Source organism: Diadema setosum, chromosome 4, assembly GCF_964275005.1.
Source record: "Diadema setosum chromosome 4, eeDiaSeto1, whole genome shotgun sequence".
Classification (NCBI taxonomy): Eukaryota; Metazoa; Echinodermata; class Echinoidea; order Diadematoida; family Diadematidae; genus Diadema; species Diadema setosum.
In genome coordinates, this window is record NC_092688.1 from 32496363 (window position 1) to 32519891 (window position 23529).

At 38.1% G+C, this 23529-nt stretch overlaps 1 protein-coding gene across 2 annotated transcripts in view; it reads left to right on the plus strand.

Moving 5' to 3' along the window:
- LOC140228022 (CST complex subunit STN1-like) overlaps positions 1–23529 on the plus strand; it is a 48335-nt gene that overhangs the window by 16648 nt on the left and 8158 nt on the right. For both annotated transcript variants that reach the window (XM_072308418.1, XM_072308419.1), the window contains exons 3-7: positions 285–374; positions 3572–3727; positions 10645–10805; positions 13348–13488; positions 22903–23025. In XM_072308418.1, the coding sequence (XP_072164519.1) occupies positions 285–374; positions 3572–3727; positions 10645–10805; positions 13348–13488; positions 22903–23025 (671 nt within the window). The remainder of the gene's footprint in view (positions 1–284; positions 375–3571; positions 3728–10644; positions 10806–13347; positions 13489–22902; positions 23026–23529) is intronic.

Genomic DNA, 23529 nt, shown 5'->3' on the forward strand with positions numbered 1-23529 from the left:
CTCCGAGTGCTTTTCTAGTTCATGAATTCAAAGGTTCCATGAAGTTCTTTCCTCGTCATCGTCCTTAAACAAAGAGTGACATTGCTATCAAATTTGCCTCCAACATTGTATTCTTTACCAACCCTGTGGTGCCCAGAGTGTTATACTATTTTCTATGAAATATTGATAGATCCTGAGGCAAATAGATTGTCATTCTTTTTTTTCTAGCATTTGAAAGCCAATTTGTTCATACTAGTTGCTTGACCAAAATAGAATGAGCGCTGTCTACTACTAATTGTCTGCAGTTGATGATGGAACTGGAGTGATACAGACAACCTGCTGGAAGCCAAAGAGAGATGCAGTCACCAGGGAGATGCCACACCCGGTAACACCAGGTGTCTATTTCTCTCTTTTCAATTGTGCATTCTACTCATTATGATACCCATTATAGCATCATGTATCAGAGAGCCTTTTGCAGTTTTCTTTGCTCACACAGATTTGCAAGCACACCCTTAAATGTTTGAGAAATCAAATGTGACTGCCCAGCTCAAAACCCACAAAAAGTATGCCAAACTAATTTCCACTTTTCTACTTGAGAACCTGTTGAGGACGAGTCCTGAGAGTATACTTGGGCGAGTGTCTATGGGAAATGTGTGTTGCAGCAAAATCACTCTCTCCTCAAGGAGTTAAAAGAGGAAGTGCTAGTCTTTATAAAAATGATATAACTTGTTCAAATTGGACTGACCTAAGCCATTCAAAGAGTGACTTAAAGGACAAGTTCACGTTCATTAACATAAGGATTGAGAGAATGCAGCAATATAAGTAGAACACATCAGTGAAAGTTTGAGGAAAATTAGACTATCGATGCAAAAGTTATGAATTTTTAAAACTTTTGTGTTGGAACTGCTGGATGAGGAGACTACTAAGGCTGACTACTAAGGCTCGTGATGTCATATGAGTACAACAGTATAAAGAAAATATAAAGAAAATTCAACATATTTTTACTTTTTTCGCATAAGAAAAGAGCAACTGACTTGCCTCTTTCTAAAGGCAATGGGAATAATATTACCCATAACATATGTCAGTAACGAGTCAAGGGAATGTGTACTTTTTTCAAAAGATGAAATTTTGTGAAATTCTCTTTATATTTTCCTTATATTTTTGTACGCATGTGACATCATACCCTGCAGTAGTCTTCTCATCCAGCGGTGACTGCTCAAAAATGTCAAAAATTCATAACTTTTGAACAGATTGTCCGCTTTTCCTCAAACTTTCAATGATATGTTCTACTAATTTTGCTACATTCTCTCAATCCTTATGTTAATGAAGGTGAACTTGTCCTTTAAATAGAAAAGGGTTAGGAGGTGCAGTTTCATAGAAAGGGAGAAAAGAGGATTTAGAGATAAGTTTCACTCGTGCATGCTGTGCAGAGGTACAATTAAAATATTCTATTTCTCATTCAACGCCGTGTCTTTCCAAAAACATATATGGTCCAGAAAAACTGCTGATATGTTGATTTCAGTTTTGTTCAGTAGGCAAACTTTAAAAATCTGAGTCTGTCAACCCAAACAACATATTTTGGTCTATTACAGAGAATCATAATTTGCGACTTTTTGTGGGTTTTGAGCCTGGTGCTATACTTTTTGCCAGTTGAGCAAGGGCGCCACCAAGGTTAGAGCATTTCCACAGTAGGTCACACAATGCTCCTGCATCCCTCTTCGTAATCACTGTGGTGACAGTAATGGCACTGGCATTTCATAATGACTCATGTATCGCTTAGATTCAAGTAGAAGTTGTGTTACTAATTACCGCTACTTCTTCATGGATCAGGTAATATTTCCTGAGTTGATGCATGTAGACCCTGATCAGTGGAAAACAAAACAAAATGACATATTTTGGTCCATTTCAGAAAGTCGTAATTTGGGACTTTTTGTGGGTTTTTAGCCTGGTAATCAAAAATTCAACTTAAGGTGGAGGCATCTCTGCGCTCTGCTTTTTGATAGTTGAGCAAGGGCGCCACCAAGTTTGAGCATTTCCACTACAGGTAGCACAATGCTCCTGCGTCCATGTATTTGTAATCAATGTGGCCACAGTGATATCACTGGCATTTCTTAATGACTCATGTGTTGCTTAACGTCAAGTAGATGTTGTGTTACCAATGGTATTACCACCAATTCTTCATGATTCAGATAATGTTTGTTGAGTTGACGCATGTAGACCCTGATCAGTGGAAAACAAAACGTATGTGATGGTTCAAAATGAAAACTTCTGCTCAGTGTTGGTGGCAACATAATTGGAGAGGGTATTATTCCATTTTTCATTCATTATAGACATGATACGGTGACTATGGGCTTAACTTGTAAAATTCACTCTACTGGTTCTGATAAAATTGTAATTATGACTGCCCTGAAGCCTCATGATTTCAAACCTTAGACAAGTGGGCAGAATATGATACCGATAACATACAACATTGCAATGCTGGTGCACTGTAAAATATGGTACTTCCTACCTATTAAGAAAACAAAGCACTCACAGACACACGCACAACCACAATCTCTCCTGGTTAAAACTGTGGAGCTGAAAATAAGAGTTGTCTTTCATTTTGGTAGGTCTAGTCATATAGAACACAAATTCCACTTGACGATGAGCAATACATTAATCATAAAGAAATGCCAGTGCCATCAACGCTATCAGTACAGAAATAATAAAGAGCATGGATGCAGGAGCATTTGGCGACCTATTGTGGAAATGCTCTATTCCAACCCTGGTGGCGCCCTTGCTGAACTGGCACAAAGTATAGCACAGAGATGACTCAACCTCGAGTTGAAATTGTGATGTGACCACCCAGCTCAAAACCATCAATAAGTCGCACATTAGGATTCTTTGCAATGGACCAAAATATGTAATTTGGAAATGCCAGTGCAACCAATGCTATCAGTACAGTAATTACAAAGAGCATTGATGCAGTAACATTGTGCGACCTATTGTGGAAATGCTCTATTCCAACCTTGGTGGCGTCCTTGCTCAACTGGCACAGAGTATAGCACAGAGATGACTCAACCTCGAGTTGAAATTGTGATGTGACCACCCAGCTCAAAACCCACAGAAAGTCGCACATTAGGATTCTCTTTAATGGACCAAAATATGTAGTTTTTGGTTGACCAGCTCAAACATTTGAACTTTGTCTTTGGAGGGTAATCTTTTCTTTACCTACTGTCAAAGTTTCACAGCTTAAAACAAAACTGAAATCAAGATAGTAGCAGTTTTTCTTGGCCATATTTTCTGGACAGACATTGATTTCACTGGGGAATAGAATGTATTTTAATTCACAACACGCATGAATGACCCGTATCTTATCGATGGAAAAATAAGGAGCACTTGTATCCTATCAAATGGCTGAGCACTATAGGTGTATCAAACACCATCTTAGTGAATGGAAATCAATACCAAAATGAAGAATCTCATACATCTATGCCATGACCATAACTTGCGACCTTCAAGTAAAGCAAAACCTGATATCTCGAGAACTTAATGCGGACTTTCAGAGGTAATACCCTTATTCTTAGTATTCTCTGCATTTCTCTTCCTCAAGGGGATGCAGCGAGTGAGTTGGTGGCATCCCTGCAGACAAGAAGGATGGAGGCGGATGAGGAAATGGTCACACCCTTTGAGCTTGGAGACCTTATTCATGTGAGGGGGAGGATCAAGTCTTTTAGGGGAAACATAGAAGTGTCAGCATCTTTCTTCCGTAAGTTTGTTGACTGTATTTGTCCCCTTTGTTGTGACATTGGTATCCGCCGTTCATCCATGCATGACTAATGTCCATTAGAATTTCTGTGGTGGCACCCCTCAAAGTTATTCAAATGACAATGACTTCCAGTTTCAATACCTTCCTTTACAGAATCATAAGCATGCTGTGAAACAACCTTAATTGTGAGCCTGCAATGATGCTTTGGGAAAACAATGTTTTTCATCTCCATATAACTTTTTATAGATTTTTGTTATACTCGACATGCAAGGAGCAGAGTGGTAGAGAAAATTCCAAGTGTTGCTTTGATATAAATGTTGTGACAAATAGCTACATTTGTCCAGGCATGACTTTTGCTCACAAATAGTGACAGAAACTTGGAATTTCCTTGGAAATCCAATAGGGAACACCGCTTGATAATCAGTCACCACACAACACAAGAAAATGTGAGAGGAATGGGATCACGAGTTGAGCATACATTGTTAGGTGGCATTTGGCGATTTATTAATTGGTTTGGGCGGGTTTGTGCATTTGAGCAAAATATGCGAACTTGGCATGACATTTACTGAGTTGGGTGTGTGAAAGTGGTGCATAAAGACTTAATCAATTGACCAAACTATGTGCTAAGATGACATGCCCATGTTTCCTTGAAAATTAATTGCATTTAGAAACCCAAACATTCCATATGGTGCCATGTGAGTTTTGTGTTATTCAGCTATTATCTTCATGCATTTGAAAGAATGGATATAGATGACTTTGCATCATGAAAAATACAAAAACATTCCACATGGAATATTTGTATTTATACAACACCTATTTAGAATGTAGCTATCTGATTGGTCGAATGCCCATCACGTGACATTTAGTGAAAGGTTCTATTACACGCTCTGGCTGTCTCAGCGTACAATTTTGGTTCGATCAGAATGTTCTATTGCACACGCTCTGATGTCACAATAAACAAACATGTGCCGCGCGCTTTTAAGCGCGTACTTTTGTCACTATTTTTTGTAAACAACTTCGTATCGCCTATGTACACGTTAACATGTACATACACGGTGACTGCGACTGTGAGGCTACTCATTTGTCTTTCACGGAAAATGGTTGCCATTTCTGTGCTAAATTCAAGAATCTGTGAGTACCAAATTCGTTGACGTTCGAGGTGTTGTATAAAACAAATAGTGTGTGGTCTTTACCCGTGCAATGGAACGAGATTTCGCACTCGGTGAAAGATGAGGCGCACTATTCAACTCGGCTTCGCCTCGTTGAATAGAGCGCCTCTATCTTTCACCTCGTGCGAAATCTCGTACCATTGCACTCGTGACCATTCACTATCTGTATAATAATTTAGGTCATATGTTGAAGGAAGAGACTCTAAGCTTGATGATGATGTTGAATAACCAGTAATCAAATTAGGCATTCCTAACTTGTGGAAATAAGTAATAGAAAATCCCAATTTTAGGAATGTTACTTTATTATAAAGGGGCTTTGAAGTTAAAGGGTCTAATGAAATGTATCCTAACTCACCATCTATCATACACAGAAGAGGTTTAGGAGTCTGAATCTGTTTAGCAACCGCAAGGATTTGAAAATTATCCTAAAACTTAGATTACCCATTAGTTGCAGCCTTTTGTAGATTATCCAAGGGGAGCAATGCTAAATTGCTAGCTGTAGACCTATTGGAAAACTCTTGTGTGATTTTCATGTACACTACCATTGAGTTCAGGAGCAGAAAATGGAGAAAAACATCAGATGGAAGAGGCATGGATCTACAGACACTTTAAAAACACACTACTCTCACTTCATTTTAGGCTGCCAAACTGAAGCTTTGAATTTTTAAAGGAGTATGCCAAGTTTGGAAAATGTTAGAAAAAGGAAATCAGCATTGTTGATCAAAGTGTGTATATTATGAGCATGAACTGGTAGGTTGATCTTGATAGCTTTTTGTTGGCTTTAATGTGTGATGTATGGTCATGTATATGTGATAAGTCACCAAGTTATCAAGATTAAATCATAAACCCGTAATGTCAAGAAGAGTGACTTTAGTAAAAGTATTTAAACATCAGATATTATCTTTACTTTCTTGTCTGAGTTTAAAAGTCCCGGAAGGTTTAGAATTACAAACCTTGTCATTGGTTCTTTAAATGCACTTGTTTGAAGTGACATACAGTGTCGGAATGCCTAATCTTCTATGGCGTGGTGGACTGCAAGAAAACATAAAACCTATCATAAAGACTATCAAATATCAAGTTCATTGAGAAGCAGGTGTATGTGTCATTTGTGTGGTGGAAATTTGGCAATAAAGTGGGAAAACTTAAGTAAGTGCATATCGTCAGAAAGCTTTGAATCTGGAGAACTTGAGAATACTAAAACTCTGGAAATGAACATCATCAAGTTCTCATAGTGATGGGTCACATGAAATAAAAGGAATTCATTCACGTCAGTATTTTGATCACCAGCTAACTTTGCCTGGCGACCAAACGTGTGTAATGGGCAGAAATGAGCTGCTTGGTGGAGGTCTGCCCTCTACAAGTGCTACAAGTGTTCTACTTATCCTTGTTATATATTTCTCCTTAAAGGGAACGCAAACCCAAAGAGCCATGTGGATTGAGTGAAAGCAGCAATATTAGAACACATCAGTGAAAGTTTGAAGAAAATCGATGCAAAAGTTATGAATTTTTAAAGTTTTGGTGTTGGAACCGCTGAATGAGGAGACTACTAGAGGTTATGACGTATGAATGGACAACGATATAAAGAAAATATAAAGAAAATTCCACACACAAAAAAAATCATTTTTCATGAAAATTACAAATTCCATCAACTTGGTACTGACATACTGTATGTTAAGGGTAGCAATTATTCCCCCTGCTTTCTGAAAGCGGTTAGTCAAGTGCTCTTTCATAATGCTAGAAAATTGGATTTATGTTGAATTTCCTTTATATTTTCTTTGTATTGTTGTCCACTCATACATCATAACCTCTAGTAGTCTCCTCATCCAGCGGTTCCAATACCAAAACTTCAAAAATTAATAACCTTTGCATCGATTGTCCGATTTTCCTCAAACTTTCACTGATGTGTTGTTCTAATGTTGCTGCGTTCACTCAATCCACATTGCTCTTTGGGTTTGCATTCCCTTTGAGGATATGGATGATAAAAATACAAAATAAAACACTAAAAGTGATATCATTGTAGTGTCTTTTTAACCCGAATCCGATGCCACCAAGAGAAGCTTTCTGTGTTCTTCATAGATTACTGCAGTTGAGTGAACTCGATCATGACTTGAATCAACAAATTTGACTGTTTGCTGAAAGGAACTTAGAATTAGCATTGTCTAAGTGTTGGAATGTAGCTTTATGAAGGACAATATTCTTTGAGCTTCATTCTTGTTGTATGTGGCACAGCTTCCTCGCTCAGTGAAAAAGACAAGAGTGTGTGACAGAAATCAGAGTGAATGTGGCATTTCTAAACCACTTGGTTGTGCCGTGCTTTAGTTGAATCTACAGCCATGGATTCAAATGGTCACAGATAATGGTAATTGTGTGTATGTGTGTGTGTGTGATGGAATCTACATTGGCAATCTTTAGTTTTGTCAGCCTTGGGGCACACAGTTTTGAGATGCCATTTAAACAGAGACTCAGTTTCCTTTTTCACTGTTGTGAGATATGTGTAAAGCAGTTTACTTGCATTCTCGTAGTACTGTCTCTTGCAAAACTAACCTCTAGTGTTGCATACTGGCTTTCAATTACAGTGTGCTTTGATTGATCAAAAAAAAAAAACTACACAAGCACGTTTCAGCCGTTGACATCACATTCTTTAGAAATCATCTTAGTGAAGGAATGTTGTGTCTGAATACATCATACCTGTTATCAGTAATTCTAGCCTGATTTATCCCTTTTACTTTGTTATCGATAATTGTAACCTGATTAATTCCACAGATTAGGTACAGAACGGAGCGACGTTTTAAAATCTTGAAGGTTTTTGTCATTCACGCATACGCCTACTAGAGTTAGGGCGCCATCACAGATGACTAACATTAAGTATATAGAGCGGGTAGAGTGTATGAGGTTTCGTGTATGTGAACATAGTGAGTAATGGACCAAGAGTAGGTACTGTGACAGTTTTATCACAAAGATTCAAGTTCTGCTCGTAAGAATCATTTTTCATGTATGCTGGTATTCATGCCTTCATATTTTTCGAAAAAGGCACACTTGATGGATCAGAATTGTTATTATTATAAACCTTTAAAAGTTACTTTGCCAGGATGTGTTTTAGAGTTTGTAGCAAACTTTGCTTTTTTTTTTCCGTACCATACCATGTTCTCTATATTAAAGAACATTGCAGCAACACCGTATAGAGCACCCTTTTTCTAGCCAGTGCAATGCAAATTAGTTTTCCTACTGTGTTTCAGATTCATGGCTTTTAAACTACATTTTCAGCTTTTATTACAACAGATCAAAGTCTAACAGTCATTTTCAAAATTGTCATAAACTTTTTTAAAAGTTGCATTAGACATACTGGAACAATTCAAGTTGGAAGGAAGATTGTTCTCGAGACTGTATTATGCAGTAATAAGAGACGGTGACTCAGAGAACAAATATGATATTAATGACATAATTTCTATGTCGGCAGCAAGGGAGAAAGTGTCCCGCAGCCAATCAGTTCAGCGGCTGAAAAGTATAGATGTGTTTATCCTGTACAAGGAAGTGTCTGGCAAACCGGGAATGTCAACTTTGTGTTCTGTCTGCATTACCTAATCTAGTTGTTGTTGTTGTTGTATTGCTTCTGGCATAAAAGTGTAACTCACTTAAAATTCTGAAATGGAGAATTTTGGCAAGAAAATACAATCTTCTAGGATTGTTATTGCTTCATTAGTAAGTTCAAGTTCAAGATGCTTCTGTAGTGCTGTTTAAGAGTCTCCATGGTATACCACATCTCTACCCTCAACAACTTGCAGCTTATTACTCAAAATAGACACCAGTCTAATCTAAGAAACTTGTGCTATAGTGTAAAATTCAAAACTTTACAGAGATAGAGCAGTTTGATAAAGTGGCACTAGATCTTGGGAATTACATGTGTATGAGTGTCTCAAATGCTCCTGGCAGTCAGTTTCTTGTTGGAATTTTCAACAAAAACTTTTTGGTGGTTTTTGTTTTGTGCTCAGTATATACAGAGACTGTGTGGTGTTAATATTCATACTAGGAAATTTATATGTTTATCATTTTTTAAATAATGTTTGTATTATTTATTGATGTTATCATTTATATAACAGCTATAGTAATGAGTGATGTGATCATATCACATTAGAAAACTAGAAAAGCACTCTGAGAGTGCAGACCTCCGCCAAGCAGACTTTCCACCAATGATCTTACTCTTCCATAGTGATCAGTGATTTCCACCCATGTGCATGCATGCTGAAAAATCACCCGATTTCCCAAAATAGAAGCCTTTGTTACATCATAAACCCTCTACTGCATGGCGCGCCTCACCGTAGCAGAAACTGGAGCACGCACTTAAGTGCGCGTATGAAAACCTAAAAAATGCGCAGCCTGAACTCCCAAGTTCATTGACCCTACCTGCCAAAATATTGAAAATCCTTCATAAAATCCATAAAAGTTTCCGGATCACTACCAAAATTTAATCATTTTGTTCCTTGTGTCATTCTCAATCATTTCTGCAAGTTTCATCTAAATCCGTTCCCACCTTTTTGAGTTATTTTGCACACGGTCAAACCAACGGTAACGAAAACATATCCTCCTCCCTTGCCTGAGGTAATGATATTCTAACCATATTGACTCTGAGTGTCAAACTTTGGAGGAGTAGCAGCATGTTGCATGGCTGTGGATAAATTTGGTTTGATTTTCCGAAATTGTGATTACTTTATTAAAAGAGAGAAAAGACTTCAGAGGGAGGAGAAAGGGTGAAAGTTGGAACAGCTTCTATATGAGGTTCCATCTTTGTAAGGCCATAAGAGTACTTTTGAGGTGGTAGATCCAAAGAAGATCAGTAAACTGATGTACCATTCTTAATGATAGAATATGAAGATGAGTGTTGATGACATGAATATCATGATATTTGTTTGTTGTCATGCTCTGGGTGTTTTTCTTTAATCATCATCACGGATGTTTGTCTTTCATGGATCTTTATTTATACATATTGGCAGTGACATTGTTTGGTCTGCTTGTCACTTCTATTCTGGGTTATAAGGTCTGATAAATCCTCTGTTTATCGATAATAAAAACTCACTGGGATAATGCACAGACTCCTGTGATTGTGAGACTTTAAACCAGTAACACATCCGCCCTTCTGAAATAGAAGGGTAAGATATTGATCAAGTTTTAGATTTGGAATCAAGGACCTTAATGCGCTGAATGACTTTATGCAATAATGTGGGTCTTTTGGTAGCTGACATTTGACAGGCTTAACCTGTTGCATGAGGGCGGACTGATTTTGCTACAGCACGCATTTCCCATAGACCCCTGCCCGAGTATACTCGGGACCCATCTGCAGTGGGTTAAATCGAGATGTTTTCAGTGACTTATGATATTATTTGAGTCAATTTGAGTGGGGGTGCTGTGGCATAGTAGATAAGACCCCTGACTCCTAGTCAGAGGACCCGAATTCAATTCCTGCCCAGTGCTCACGTTGTTGGGACAAGATGTTTCTGACCACCATGTCCCTCTTGACCAAGGTGTATTTAGTGGGTACAGTACCTGGCAATGCTGGGTTATAATAATGGCAGGGCCCTCTGGTAGAGCAGTGGCAACACTAAAGAGACTACCCTTGATAAAGAGGACATTAACATCAATTATTACATCCTAGTTCATATTATGGTAAGACGGAAATGTGAATCACACATTTCAAACTTGAAAGGGAATATTTATTCAAGGGCCGCAAATTGTGTCTCCATGAATTTGCCAAAGGGAGGATCAGGGACCCCACATTCCAGATGGAGATGAAGCGGATGGAAGAGCTGCCAATCCTCTACCAGTCTGTGTATGACCGCCCATTCCAGTTATCAGCCGATGTCCAGGAGAAGATGATGGCTATGGAAGAGGAGGAGAGACTTGGCCTTAAGCGAGAGGTGAATACTTTTCTTTTCTCTCTACTTGTCCTGGGCCCCATTTCATCAAAAATTTATACGATAGCAACCCTTTGCTGGAATGGCAATTGTCATGGTAACAACAAGAAACAACAAACCACAAGCCTCAAAACATTCAAATACAAATTAACCCGTTGAAGATGAGTCCCAAGTATACTCGGGCAGGTGTCTATGGGAAATGCGTGTTGTAGCAAAATCAAACCGTCCTCAACGGGTTAAAACTAAGTCTTCTGAGTAAATATGTGACGATGTAACTAGCCTTTATAATTCTATACCAGTCATCTGGACACTTTTACCCTATAAGATAATCTTATATCAACTTTTACATGGTATATTATTCATGTGGAATTCCTATTCATTTTAATTCCACTGTTTATTTTTTCTCTTTCTTTCTTTCTTTCTTTTTCTTCCTCCTCGCTCCCTCCTTTGGTTCTCACTTTATTTCCTCTATTTCTCTTGTTCTCTCCTTCTCTCCCTCTCTTTCTCATTCATGTTTACTAAATATGTACAAGTTATGTAAATATGTTTCAGGAGTCTGTATATATGTTATATTCTCAATTACTCTATACATAATTATTAATATTACTAGTCATGGTGACCTACAAATTTTGCAAGCTATGCTTTTAGTTGGGTCACCCCATTTCTGTTTGTATAAGTACCCTACATTCTGTCAATTCATGCTGATATATTACTGTAATATTATGTGTCAATATGTAAACAACAATAATGGAAATGAAACAAATAAATTCAAATTCAAATTCAAATTCAAAATCCAGCTTCCCAATTGGCTGTTGCTATTGGAGTTTGCCATTCCAGCAAGAGTCTATCATATTTTATGAAAGAAAATTTTGCCAGTCTCTCCTTCAGTGTGGTAGGCCTACACTGTACTTAAAAGGATGAATCTACTGTTCTCTTTCATATTATCTGTTTGTCAACATGATCTCCTTTTCTCTCCTTTTGTGAGTTAAAGGACAACTTTACCAAAAAGAATATCTCTATATGTGGATTGAGTAAATGCAGCAATGTTAGAAGAAAGAAAAGGGAAAATTTTAGAGAAATGGGATTTTTTTTTCAAAATTTATGATTTTTGTAGGTTTCAGTGCCACCATTGCTGCATGAGAAGACTACAACAGTTCGTGATATACGTGTAAGACAATGATATGAACAAGATATAAACAGAATTCAACATATTTTCATATTTCTGGCAAAATGAAAGAGCTCTGGACTTACTCCTTTCAGAAAGCAGGGGGAACAATGTTTCCCTTGACAGGTGTCTGCAACAAGTCAAGGGAATGTGTACTTTTCATAAAAAGGAAATGTTGTGGAGTTTTTCTTAATATTACATTTATATCGTTGTCCAGCAATGATGTCACAAACTGTTGTAGTCTTCTCATCCATTGGTGGCAGCACTGAAACTTCAAAAATACAGAACTATGGAATGGATGGCTCTGATTTTCCTCAAACTTCACTGATGTCTTCCACTATTGCTGCATTCACTTAATCCCACACATATGTTGTAGGTGAAGTTGTCTGTTAATCATTTCCAGTCGTGAAACTGTACAATCTAGGGTCACAAATTGTCTCCCTCAGTTTGTCAAGGGAGGATCAAGGGCCCCATGTTCCAGGTGAAATTGAAGTTGATTCATTTTCCTCTATTGCTCCTTGCCTATGGAACTTCCTCCCATCATTGCTCCTTGAAATTGACAGTTGGAGCACTCCAAAGCCTCACTCAGAACTCACATTTTTCACCAGACATTTAGTTGCTAACTCTCTTGGAGGAGTCGACGCCTTTGAATGCTTTTTAAACAGATATATGGAACCATACAAATGCTGTGGATCATCATCATCATCATCATTCATTTCCATCTAGGGTCCTTGATCTTTCCTTTACAAATTGATGGAGACATTTTTTGTCATCCCTACATTTCATCATCAGTTGTTCTATAGCTATCAAAACCCTGTTACTAATGAGATTACTTATCCTTTTATTCCATGCAATTAGCAAGAGCCCAAAACTTGATGGAAGTGGACTACATAGTCAATCTATTGATAGCTACATATTGTACCATTACAGTAAACAAGACTACCATACAATGGTTGGCATAATTTTAGTTGTTCTAAAGCAGTGCTATTTGTGTTGTTTAACTATCTGTATTGTACACATGTCATATTTCCTGTGTGATTGGCTGGAGACTGTTTACAATGTTGTAAAAACAGAAAAATTCACAAGAGGTACATGTAAATTCATTAAAAAAACTCTTTGCCATAATTGCAGAATCCATCATAGTTATTGTTTTTATAACTGTTCATTTCCCATGAGTAGATCCTTTTGATTTCTTTTTAATCTTAATCATTCTTTTGTTAATGTAAAAGTTTATACTCAATGATATTATTGCTCATAAACCTTTATCAATATTGCTAATTGATATCGACATTGGGACAGGGGCAACTGCTGACTGCTTGTCTGAAAGGGTCAAGACGTCATTTTTAAAAATTCCCAGCCTGGCTTTTAAATCCTCTGTAGGAACATCTGGTCAGTGTGGTCAAGCAGAAGCTCGTAGCACTCCTGGAAGATAAGACCATCCATAACTTTTACCTTCATGAGCTGGAGACTGTAGAAGAGTTAATGGAGACTGCATCACTCCCATGTGTCGAATACCAGCAGGTATGTCTAAAACTCTATGTGCCCAAATACCAAGCTCTAACTTGCTCTGTTTTTTTCATGAGCATTTACTAGTAGATGATTAGTCAGTCAAACCAGACCTAATGGTATGAAATCTTTGAAGGCTTCCGTGGCAGTAGAACGTTAAGTGGTAGATGGCTTATAGGTGCACCACGTATTCTTTCCTTGGGTTTTTATGTTGCCCTGAAAGGGCCTTCTCACTCCTGATGTTTCAGCAGGCATGTTTGAAATGGCAAGAAGATGCTTGCCGAAATGTCAAGAGTTGGTAGGCCCTTTTCAGAACCACATACATACCTAAGAGAGAATATGGTGCACTGTTAAGCCTTCTACCACCCAGCTGACCTAATTGTAATTTAGCCATCCTACTTGAGCATAACTATGTGCCTCACTCCAATAAGCCAGTTCGGAGTTCCACTCTGCGCATGAGCAGAAAAAAGGTCATTCGGACCAACAGGCACGTTGGTTTTTAAAGTCACTGGGATAAGCGTCTGTGATGTATTATTATGTATAATGATTATTCATGTAATCCTTATAAATGCTGCTTGCCAGCACATCCACCTGACAGCAAAAGTGGTATTTGGCAATATCGATAGAAAGAGGTTGTTCTTACATTCATTGTAAGATAATGAAATGGATGCTTTCCCAAGTGTTAATTGACGGATCATTCTGGTCATCTGGTCTATGCGAGTTCATTCTTTGTTTAAGCAGGATTGATGAATACCATAGATGTGTAAATCGTTACGTAAAGCTTATGCATTATGTCGCTCTGAAAACGAGTGAAGAGCCCCTTAACCGACTGAGAAAAAAGAAAGGTCATTCGGACCAATGTGCCCATGAGCTAACTCCGAACTTGCTTATATGGGAAGGCCTTTGTGATGCAATGAAGAGATTGAGAGCATTAGGTAATCTGAACATTCATTAGCAAGGAGTTTCCAGACATTTGTGCCAACTGGTGAACATAGTAGCTCAATATGGGTTAGATATGTTCACCACAGACTATTATTACTGCTTCTCTTCAATATAAAGGTCTTATTCCTGTGGTATATGTTGTTCTCAATCTGTAGACTTGAATTAACTGTGGAGAGCAGAGAAAATTATACCCAGCATTCACATTGGTTCCTGCATTGGGGAAAATCCCACGCCTCAAGACTTTCCCCTCCAAAACCGTAGCGTTGATGGTCATTGGGACTTGATCCCCGTCCCTGAGAAGCAAGTGGGGTCGGGGGACAAAATTTGGAGGGGAGAGTGACCTTGGGCTGTAATTGATTGTGTCCAGCTGTATTCAGCAAATGTACACTTGTACGAAGTCTGGTTTCAAGTGGCAGGACTCGCCCCGAGCCCTGATTGCCCCGGCAGAACTGGAGGACAGTCGAGATAGCAATAAGAATAGTCAGTTGTAAAAAAAAGGAAGAAAAAAAAAAAGAGAGATGTTTCTGGTGACTGTCACAGTGACGTAGGGTCCAATGTGAATGTGGGGTCACTTGCATGGCTGTGACCTGAATGAGATCATATAACAACCTTCATCATCAGCTTTTCATTGGGATACAGCTAAGTCACCCAATACTGGGATATGCCTTCTGTAGGCGCCAATGTGTGTAGGACTACCAGCTACTGGTAGCTCAGATCTGGTATCAGATATGCCAGTAATTTTGCGAGCATGATGTTTAATGAATCAAGAGTGCAAGTGGTTTAATTTTTGACTGAGAACCACAGTGATGGAATAAAAAGAAAAGATGGAAGGATTATCCCAATAAATCTTAACTGTCCCAGGGAATCAAATGTGCACAAATTATACACACAAACCTATAGACAGAGAATTAAAGGACAAGTCCACCTTCATATACATGTGAATTGAGTGAAGGCAACAATATTAGTAGAACACATCAGTGAAAGTTTGGGGGAAATCGGACAATCCATTAAAAAGTTATGAATTTTTATAGTATCTGTGCAGTCACTGCTGGATGAGAAGACTACTACAGTGTGTGATGTCACATGCATATATATATAACAATATAAGGAAGATAAAAAGAGAATTTCACAAAACTTTACTTTTTGAATGAAGTGTACATTTCTTCGACTTGTTACTGACATATGTTAAGGGTAGTATTATTCCCCCTGCCTTCTGAAAGAGAGAAGTTAAGTGTTCTCTTGGTATGCGAGAAAAATGGAAATATGTTGAATTTTCTTTATTCTTTCATTATATTTTACTCATGTGACATCACAATCTATAGTAGTCTTCTCATCCAGCCGTGACTGAGCAGAAACTTCAAAAATTCATAACTTTTGAACGGATTGTCCGATTTCCCTCAAACTCTCACTGATGTGTTCTACTAATATTGCTACATTCACTCAACCCACATGTCCATGAAGGTGAACTTGCCCTTTAAAGTGGCATGCAGAGGGTTAAAGAGAAACAGATGACAGTTTTCCACAATTGAGATGATATTTAGTGCATTTCTACTGCAGGAGGCAATCAGTTTTTGACTTGTTGATTTTGCCGGTTAATTGGCCGAATTTATGCAAACTAGAATCCTGTGACATGTATGGCATATCATCGCTGGTGCGACAAGACCCCATATCTACAAAATGTCAAATGTTCAGGAGAGCCAAAAAACATGGCTGCCAAAGCACTACAGCGAATGGGATAGCCTTAATTTCCTTTGACATGCCATGGTGGCTTTATTTTTGGAGTAAGACAGCTGGGATTTGGACAGGACATCACTTAACCCATTATTTGACCATCAATAATTAAAAAAAGAAAAAAAAAAGTCATTTTCACCAAAATTTCAGCAACAAGGTCTGCTCGCCTAGTACCTCCTTGGTCTTGTCACCCCAGTGACGATATGCAGTATTGAATAGATCATTTCACTGTTTAAAGGGATAGTACAGTATTGGTGGAGATGAGAATTGGGGTTTTAACTTTTTGCGAGATACCAAGAAAACACTTATGATATTGTACAGAGCATACCATTTCAAGAGGAATTCAAAGTTTATCTGATGAAAATCGGGTTCGGAATGACTGAAACATCCAAAAACAAAGTAAAACAAAGCGATCGTAATAAAGTGTGGGTCCCACACTTTATTAGAATCGCTCTTTTTTGGATATCTCAGCCATTTCAAAACCAATTTTCATCAAATAAACGTTGAATTCCTCATAGAATTACATGCTCTTTCATATTTCATAAGAGGTTTCTCATTATCTCATCAAAAAATGTTGGAAACCTGATATTAGGTCTCAACCAAAACTATACGATCCCTTTAAACAGAAAAAGGGAGAGAAACAACTTATGTTATAATTTATAGCCAGAGAGCTTACCCACGACTACCCCAACATGGCCAAAAGTGTTTTTACGCAACTTGAGCTCAGAGTACTTAATGTCTATTTTAGGATCAGATGAACTAAATAGCTTCTTGTGTAGTCTTAGAGAACAAGTGATGAATCAGTTTGAAAACATTTGATAATGAACCCTATTCCTCTGTCTTATTGAAATGGATTTTGGTGCTTTGAGTTGATGCTGAACAAACTCAGGATTAGTTTCGCATATATTGGGTTAAGAGTCCGTGAAGAAAGCTGGTTATAACCATGCAATATGTCACATCACCTTGTGGTTTCTTGTGCTCATGATAACCAACTAATTAAAAAGTTGTCATTTCCTCTTTGATGATACACATACACATCCAGATTTGCAAAATGATTGTGCAATTTTTCAAAAAAAAAACATGAAAAAGACCTTTGTCACAGTTTCTGTCTATACTGTGGTTTTGATCAAAAACAAGAAAACTACCTCTCATGACCTAATGATGCAACAAGTTGGTGAGAGTAGACTGTAGATTTTCCATGAGAATGGACAGTCAAGTGCTACCTGCTTCCACTTGAGCCTGATAAAGTCATAAAAGATATGCTTTTTCAGGGTTTAATATTTCTAAATTCTGAAAGCTTTTCAGTGATACATGTACTTCACATATTGCATCTCATTTCCAAAACACTACCAGAGAAACAGTGAGAAAATATGTGACCATACATACACAGATTTTGGGGGTTTTTTGGAAAAAAAAATCAGCTTTGAAGTTTTGGATGCTGCCAATCGTGGACAATATCAGGTTTATGTGCAAAGTTCTTCATTTTGTCTCCCTCTACAAATTAAATTTGTTAAGATCGCAACTGCTGATCTGTAAATTAACAAACATGTCGGAAAAAAGGAACCAGTGGGACTCAAACCTGTCATCTACTGCTTTCCGGGCAGCGACACTACCACCAGACTGTCCCTAGTTGCCGGCAGTGACACGATGAACATGGAACAAATACCCAAGCTCCAAAATTCCGACATTGTTATATTAAGTAGTCCAAGGTGGACAAGGCATTTAAATGAAAGAAAGATATTATTCTGAGGTGTGAAGGTTCAGGTGCGTGTTTCTTCGTTTTGTCTCCCTCTACAAATTAAATTTGTTAAGATCGCAACTGCTGATCTGTAAATTAACAAACATGTCGGAAAAAAGGAACCAGTGGGACTCAAACCTGTCATCTACTGCTTTCCGGGCAGCGACACTACCACCAGGCTGTCCCTAGTTGCCGGCAGTGACACGATGAACATGGAACAAATACCCAAGCTCCAAAATTCCGACATTGTTATATTAAGTAGTCCAAGGTGGACAAGGCATTTAAATGAAAGAAAGATATTATTCTGAGGTGTGAAGGTTCAGGTGCGTGTTTCTTCGTTTTGTCTCCCTCTACAAATTAAATTTGTTAAGATCGCAACTGCTGATCTGTAAATGAACAAACATGTCGGAAAAAAGGAACCAGTAGGACTCGAACTTGTCATCTACTACTTTGTTAATTTACAGATCAGCAGTTGCGATCTTAACAAATTTAACTTGTAGAGGGAGACAAAACAAAGACTCTCGCATCGGAACCTTCACCCCTCAGAATAATAATATCTTTCTTTCAATATCAGGTTTTACAGTAAAATCATTGTGCCATAGAAACATGCCCCATTTATAACCCCAAATTTTGAAACTTTAAAACATTCCAAGACTCTGAAATTTGGATTAAAGTTAGTTTACCTATTGATCAAATTTATGACAACTGAAGAACAAATATAAGCTCTATTTTTTCAGTCAAATCCCCCTAATTTGTATTTACATGGCTGTAATATCTGTGGAAGGTTGATTAGGGCGTGGATCACACATAAACTTTTTTTGGGGGTGTGATTTTGTCATTCCATTACTTGCATGTCTCATTTGGTGTTAACCTGTTAAGGACGAGTCCCAAGTATACTTGGGTAGGTGTCCATGGCAAATGCATGTTGTAGCAAAAAATCAGTCTGTCCTCAACGGGTTAAGGTGTGTTTCATCACACTGTAAGTGCTATCTTTTGTGACTCTTGAAAAGCCAGTGGACTTTGATTTCGAGCCTCATTTTTCAGAAGGTTGCACTTCTGCTGTCTAAAGAAAACATGATTATGACGTGCATTCTTTGGTCACTCTAAAGAGTGTCAGATTTTTTGTCATGGTCATATTGTGCAATGTAAAGTGCTGGTGCTATGTTTGACACTTCGGGCTGTTTTTTGTGCATCAGCCACTAAGTGTCAGCGGAGGCATTATGTTTTCGGGTCGTCCGTCCGTCCGTCCTTCCGTCCGTCCGTAATCAATTTTTGTGGACAGCGTAACTAAAAAAACTCTTTGAGGTATCCTAATGAAACTTAACATGTATATGTATGAGTGGGAGAAGTTGTGCCTATCAACTTTTGGGTGCACATGCTCAAGGTCCAAGGTCAAAAGGTCAAGGTCAAATACTCAAAATTTCACTATTTCCCCCATATAATTATATGCAATGCCTGAAGGTATTTTCCTGAAACTTAGTGTACATGTGTACTGCTAAATGAGGATTCTTTAGAGAGAGTTTTGGGTCATGAGGTTAAAGGTCAAAGGTCAAACGTTGAGTGAAAATATTAAAATTTCATTTTTTTCTCCGTATATATCTCACAAATGGTTCAAGGTATCTTCATGGAACTTAGTACATATGCATGTACTGACTTGCAGTGATTATGTAGGAAATTTGGGGTCATGGGTCAAAGGTCAAGGTCAACTCCTTAAAATGTCAATATTTCCCTCTTATTTATGCAATGCCTACAGGATTTTTCTTGAAACAGAATATATACATGTCCTACCTAATAGAGATTCTCTTGGAAGTTTCTTGCCAAAAGGTCAAAGGTCAAATGAAAGTGCTGAATTTCACTTCTTCTACCATATCTCAAAAGTGACTCAAGGTATCATCATGAAACTTAGTGATTATCTATGCATGTTCTACCTGAGAGTGATTCTCTTTTGAATTTTAGGGTCATAGGGTCAAAGGTCAAGGGACAAAGGCCAGGTTAGAATGCTAAAATTTTACTATTTGATACTGAAATTACACTTTTCCTCCATACTTTGAAAATTACTTAATGCATAAACTTATTAAAAGGTCCAAAGTTCAGTTATAATCCCCAAATCCCCAAATACCTGCACTCTTGAAGGGCCCGTGAAATCCAAATGCATGTTGATTAGTGTTCATTTATGATACCCTCAACATCACTTTTGCGGTAAATCAAATATCTAGAAACATTTCATATATTTTAAACAATTTTTTCTTCTATTTTTCTTCAGATTACTTGGGAACGGCCACAAAAAAAATCCTTCCAAACCAATCAATATTAATATTCTTGAGATGACCTCATCTGTCAATCATTGCTAAAGTACTGAAATGTTTAACAAAAGACATTGGAATGCACCTTCCTCTCAACTCAGCAGAACTTGCATGTTTCTATCATATTAATGTGACTAACAAAAGACATGGTGAGGGAACATGCAATTTACGCTGAGTCGAGGGAAAGGTGCATTCCAATGTCTTTTGTTAAACATTTCAGTACTTTAGCAATGATTGACAGATGAGGTCATCTAAAGAATATTAATAATGATTGGTTTGGAAGGATTTTTTGTGGGCGTTCCCAAGTAATCTGAGGAAAAATAGAAGAAAAAATCATTAAAAATATATGGAATGTTTCTAGATATTCGTTTCACCGCAAAAGTGATGTTGAGGGTATTATAAATCAACACAAATCAACGTGCATTTGTTTTGGTACTCATATTTGTTGAAGACGTTTAACGTCAGAATTCAAATTGTGGCTATGTTATGGGTTGACCCTTTCTGTGCCCAGACGCTTGGCTGCAAATTACCGTGTTTTTATGCCTCCGCCACGAAGTGGTGCCGGAGGCATTATGTTTTCGGGTTGTCCGTCCGTCCGTCCGTCCGTCCTTCCGTCCGTCCGTCCGTCCGTCCGTCCTTCCGTCCGTCCGTAATGAATTTTGTGGACAAGGTAACTATCAAAACCTGTTGAGGTATCCTAATGAAACTTGGCATGTATGTGTATTAGGGGGTGAAGTTGTGCCTATCAACTTTTGGGTGCACATGCTCAAGGTCAAAGGTCAAAAGGTCAAGGTCAAATACATAAAATTTCACTATTTCCACCATATCTATTGAATGCCTGAAGATATTTTCTTGAAACTTAGTGTATACGTGTATTACCCAATTAAGATTCTCTGGTGAAAGTTTGGGTCATGAGGTCAAAGGTCAAAGGTCAAAAGGTCAGGGTCAAATACATAAAATTTCACTATTTCCACCATATCTATTGAATGCCTGAAGATATTTTCTTGAAACTTAGTGTATACATGTATTACCCAATTAAGATTCTCTGGTGAAAGTTTGGGTCATGAGGTCAAAGGTCAAAGGTAGAAAGGTCAAGTAAAAATATTAAAACTTCTTTTTTTTTCTCCATACCTTGGAAAATTGTTCAAGGTATCTTCATGGAACATAGTACATGCATATACTGACTGGAAGTGATTATCTAGAGAATGTAGGGTTCATGGGTCAAAGGTCAGGGGTCAAAGGTCAAGTGCAACACTTCAAAATTTTACTATTTCCCTCCTATCATGCAATGCCTGCAGGGTTATTTTTTTACACTTGGTGTATGCATACATGTGTAACCTAATAGAAATTCTCTGGAAAGTTTTTTTTTTCTTTTCTTTTTTTGCCTCAAAGGTCAAAAGGTCAAAGATCAAGTGAAAGTGCTGAACTAACTTTTTCCTCCATATCTCGGAAGTGGCTCAAGTTATCTTGAAACTTAGTACATATTATGCATGTTCTACCTGAAAGTGATTATCTGATGAATTTTAGGGTCAAGGGCCAGATGAAAATGGTAACAATTTACTATTCAATTCAGAAATTGCACTTTTTCTCCACACCTGTACCTTGAAAATTACTCAATGCCTAAATGTATGAATGGGTCAAAGTCGAGTTAAAGTCCTTAAATCCCTAGATACATGCTCTCCTATTCATCCAATTAAACCTAGGTCAAGGAATGTGAACATTCAACACATTTGTGACAAACTTGTCATTTCAATATTTTTCCAATTTTGTGAAAATGTAATCACACATTGTCCACATGTACTATCTAGACCTATTGGGAAAATCATGCATTATGGCGGAGGCATACCAGTCGCCAAAGCGACATTTCTAGTTCTCATCATCATTCACTTTATCATTCAAACGTGACCTCTAATTGCCATGTATTTATATAAGCCAAGAAACTCAGCATAACAATGTCAAAAGTCCTATTGGGAAAACCACTGTGACACAATAGGGATATTAAAGGGAGATTGGTCAGCAGGGCTGCACACTAACCCACTGTTTCTACTGGTCTGACCTGTCTGTTGGTCCAGCAGGTACCAAGTTTTTCCATGTTTTACTGGTCCATTCCTGAAAAAGTTACTGGTCTGACAGTTATTTTTACTGGCCAGGGACCATTGGACCAGTGCCAGTGTGCAGTGTTTGGTTAGGTAATATCTACTCATAGACAATAGTGTCCAGACATCTCTCTGCCAATTAGCAAACAAAGCACAGGGAGTTTTGAAGTTTTATGTGATACCACAAGAAGAATTAATATTAATAAAATAGGATAAACTTGAAAATCAGAACAGACCTCATTCACAATTATTCTGCAAATATTTCTGCATTTTCAGCCAAACTATCTTACTTTGAAGCATTCTGAGCTGTAATGTTTGTTATCAGGGTATACACAGTGCTGCCAAATCTCCGTCATTCTGCAGAAGGCTCCCCAAGAAAAATGAAATTTCTTTTCATGTCCTGACATGAGAACATGAAATGCCTCCCTGATTTCAAATGATATTTGCCCATTAAGATGTATGTGTAGCACACAAGGTTCTCCTTGATTGCTCTTTGGAATCCCACTTATTTTGATATGTGAATGTTGTCAGCCCCCCTGGTAGTCATGGTGACGGGTCACCTGCTTGATGGATTGGTCTTCTGATAAACTTCTGTCTACCACTCTATCTCAATATGCAGACGTCAGCCACAGGTGGCCAGGCTCCAGCAAGGCAGATTAAGAGCATCTTCAAGGAGGCGACGGACAGTCTGGAGCGGGAGGGTCAGATTTTCAAGAGCAGCGAGGAAGCAGGACTCTTCCAGGTAAGGAAACTGCTAAATGGCACACTTGATGATTGGGGTCCTACAGCAGATGCAGCAATTTTGTATTTAGTGCTGTTACTGATCCTTGAAGTATATTTGACCATATTATAGCAATTACTGCCCCCCCCCCCCCCCCCCCCCCGGCTAAATGCTGATTAGTGATAAGGTTAGAGTAAAGATTAGGGTTAGGGTTAGGATTAGGGTTAGGGTCTGGGGTAATTGTCCAGGGGGTAATTGCCCTAGAACCATACTTGACGCATATAGAATGGATTAATGAGAATTTGGAGACTTCGTTGTTGGATGTCCTGATTCTGTGTTTATGTAGTGACTGCTGAAAGTAGAAAAAAAGTGGTTGCAGTTTCCTCAGTTTCAATTGTTACAGATGAAAAGGGCGTCTCCTATTTGATGCAGATAAGCAACACTGTATAATGTGATGCATTTCTGGAAATGTTATATTATCTTTAATTTTTGAAGTATCAGTTGGAAAAAGTATATTTTGTACGC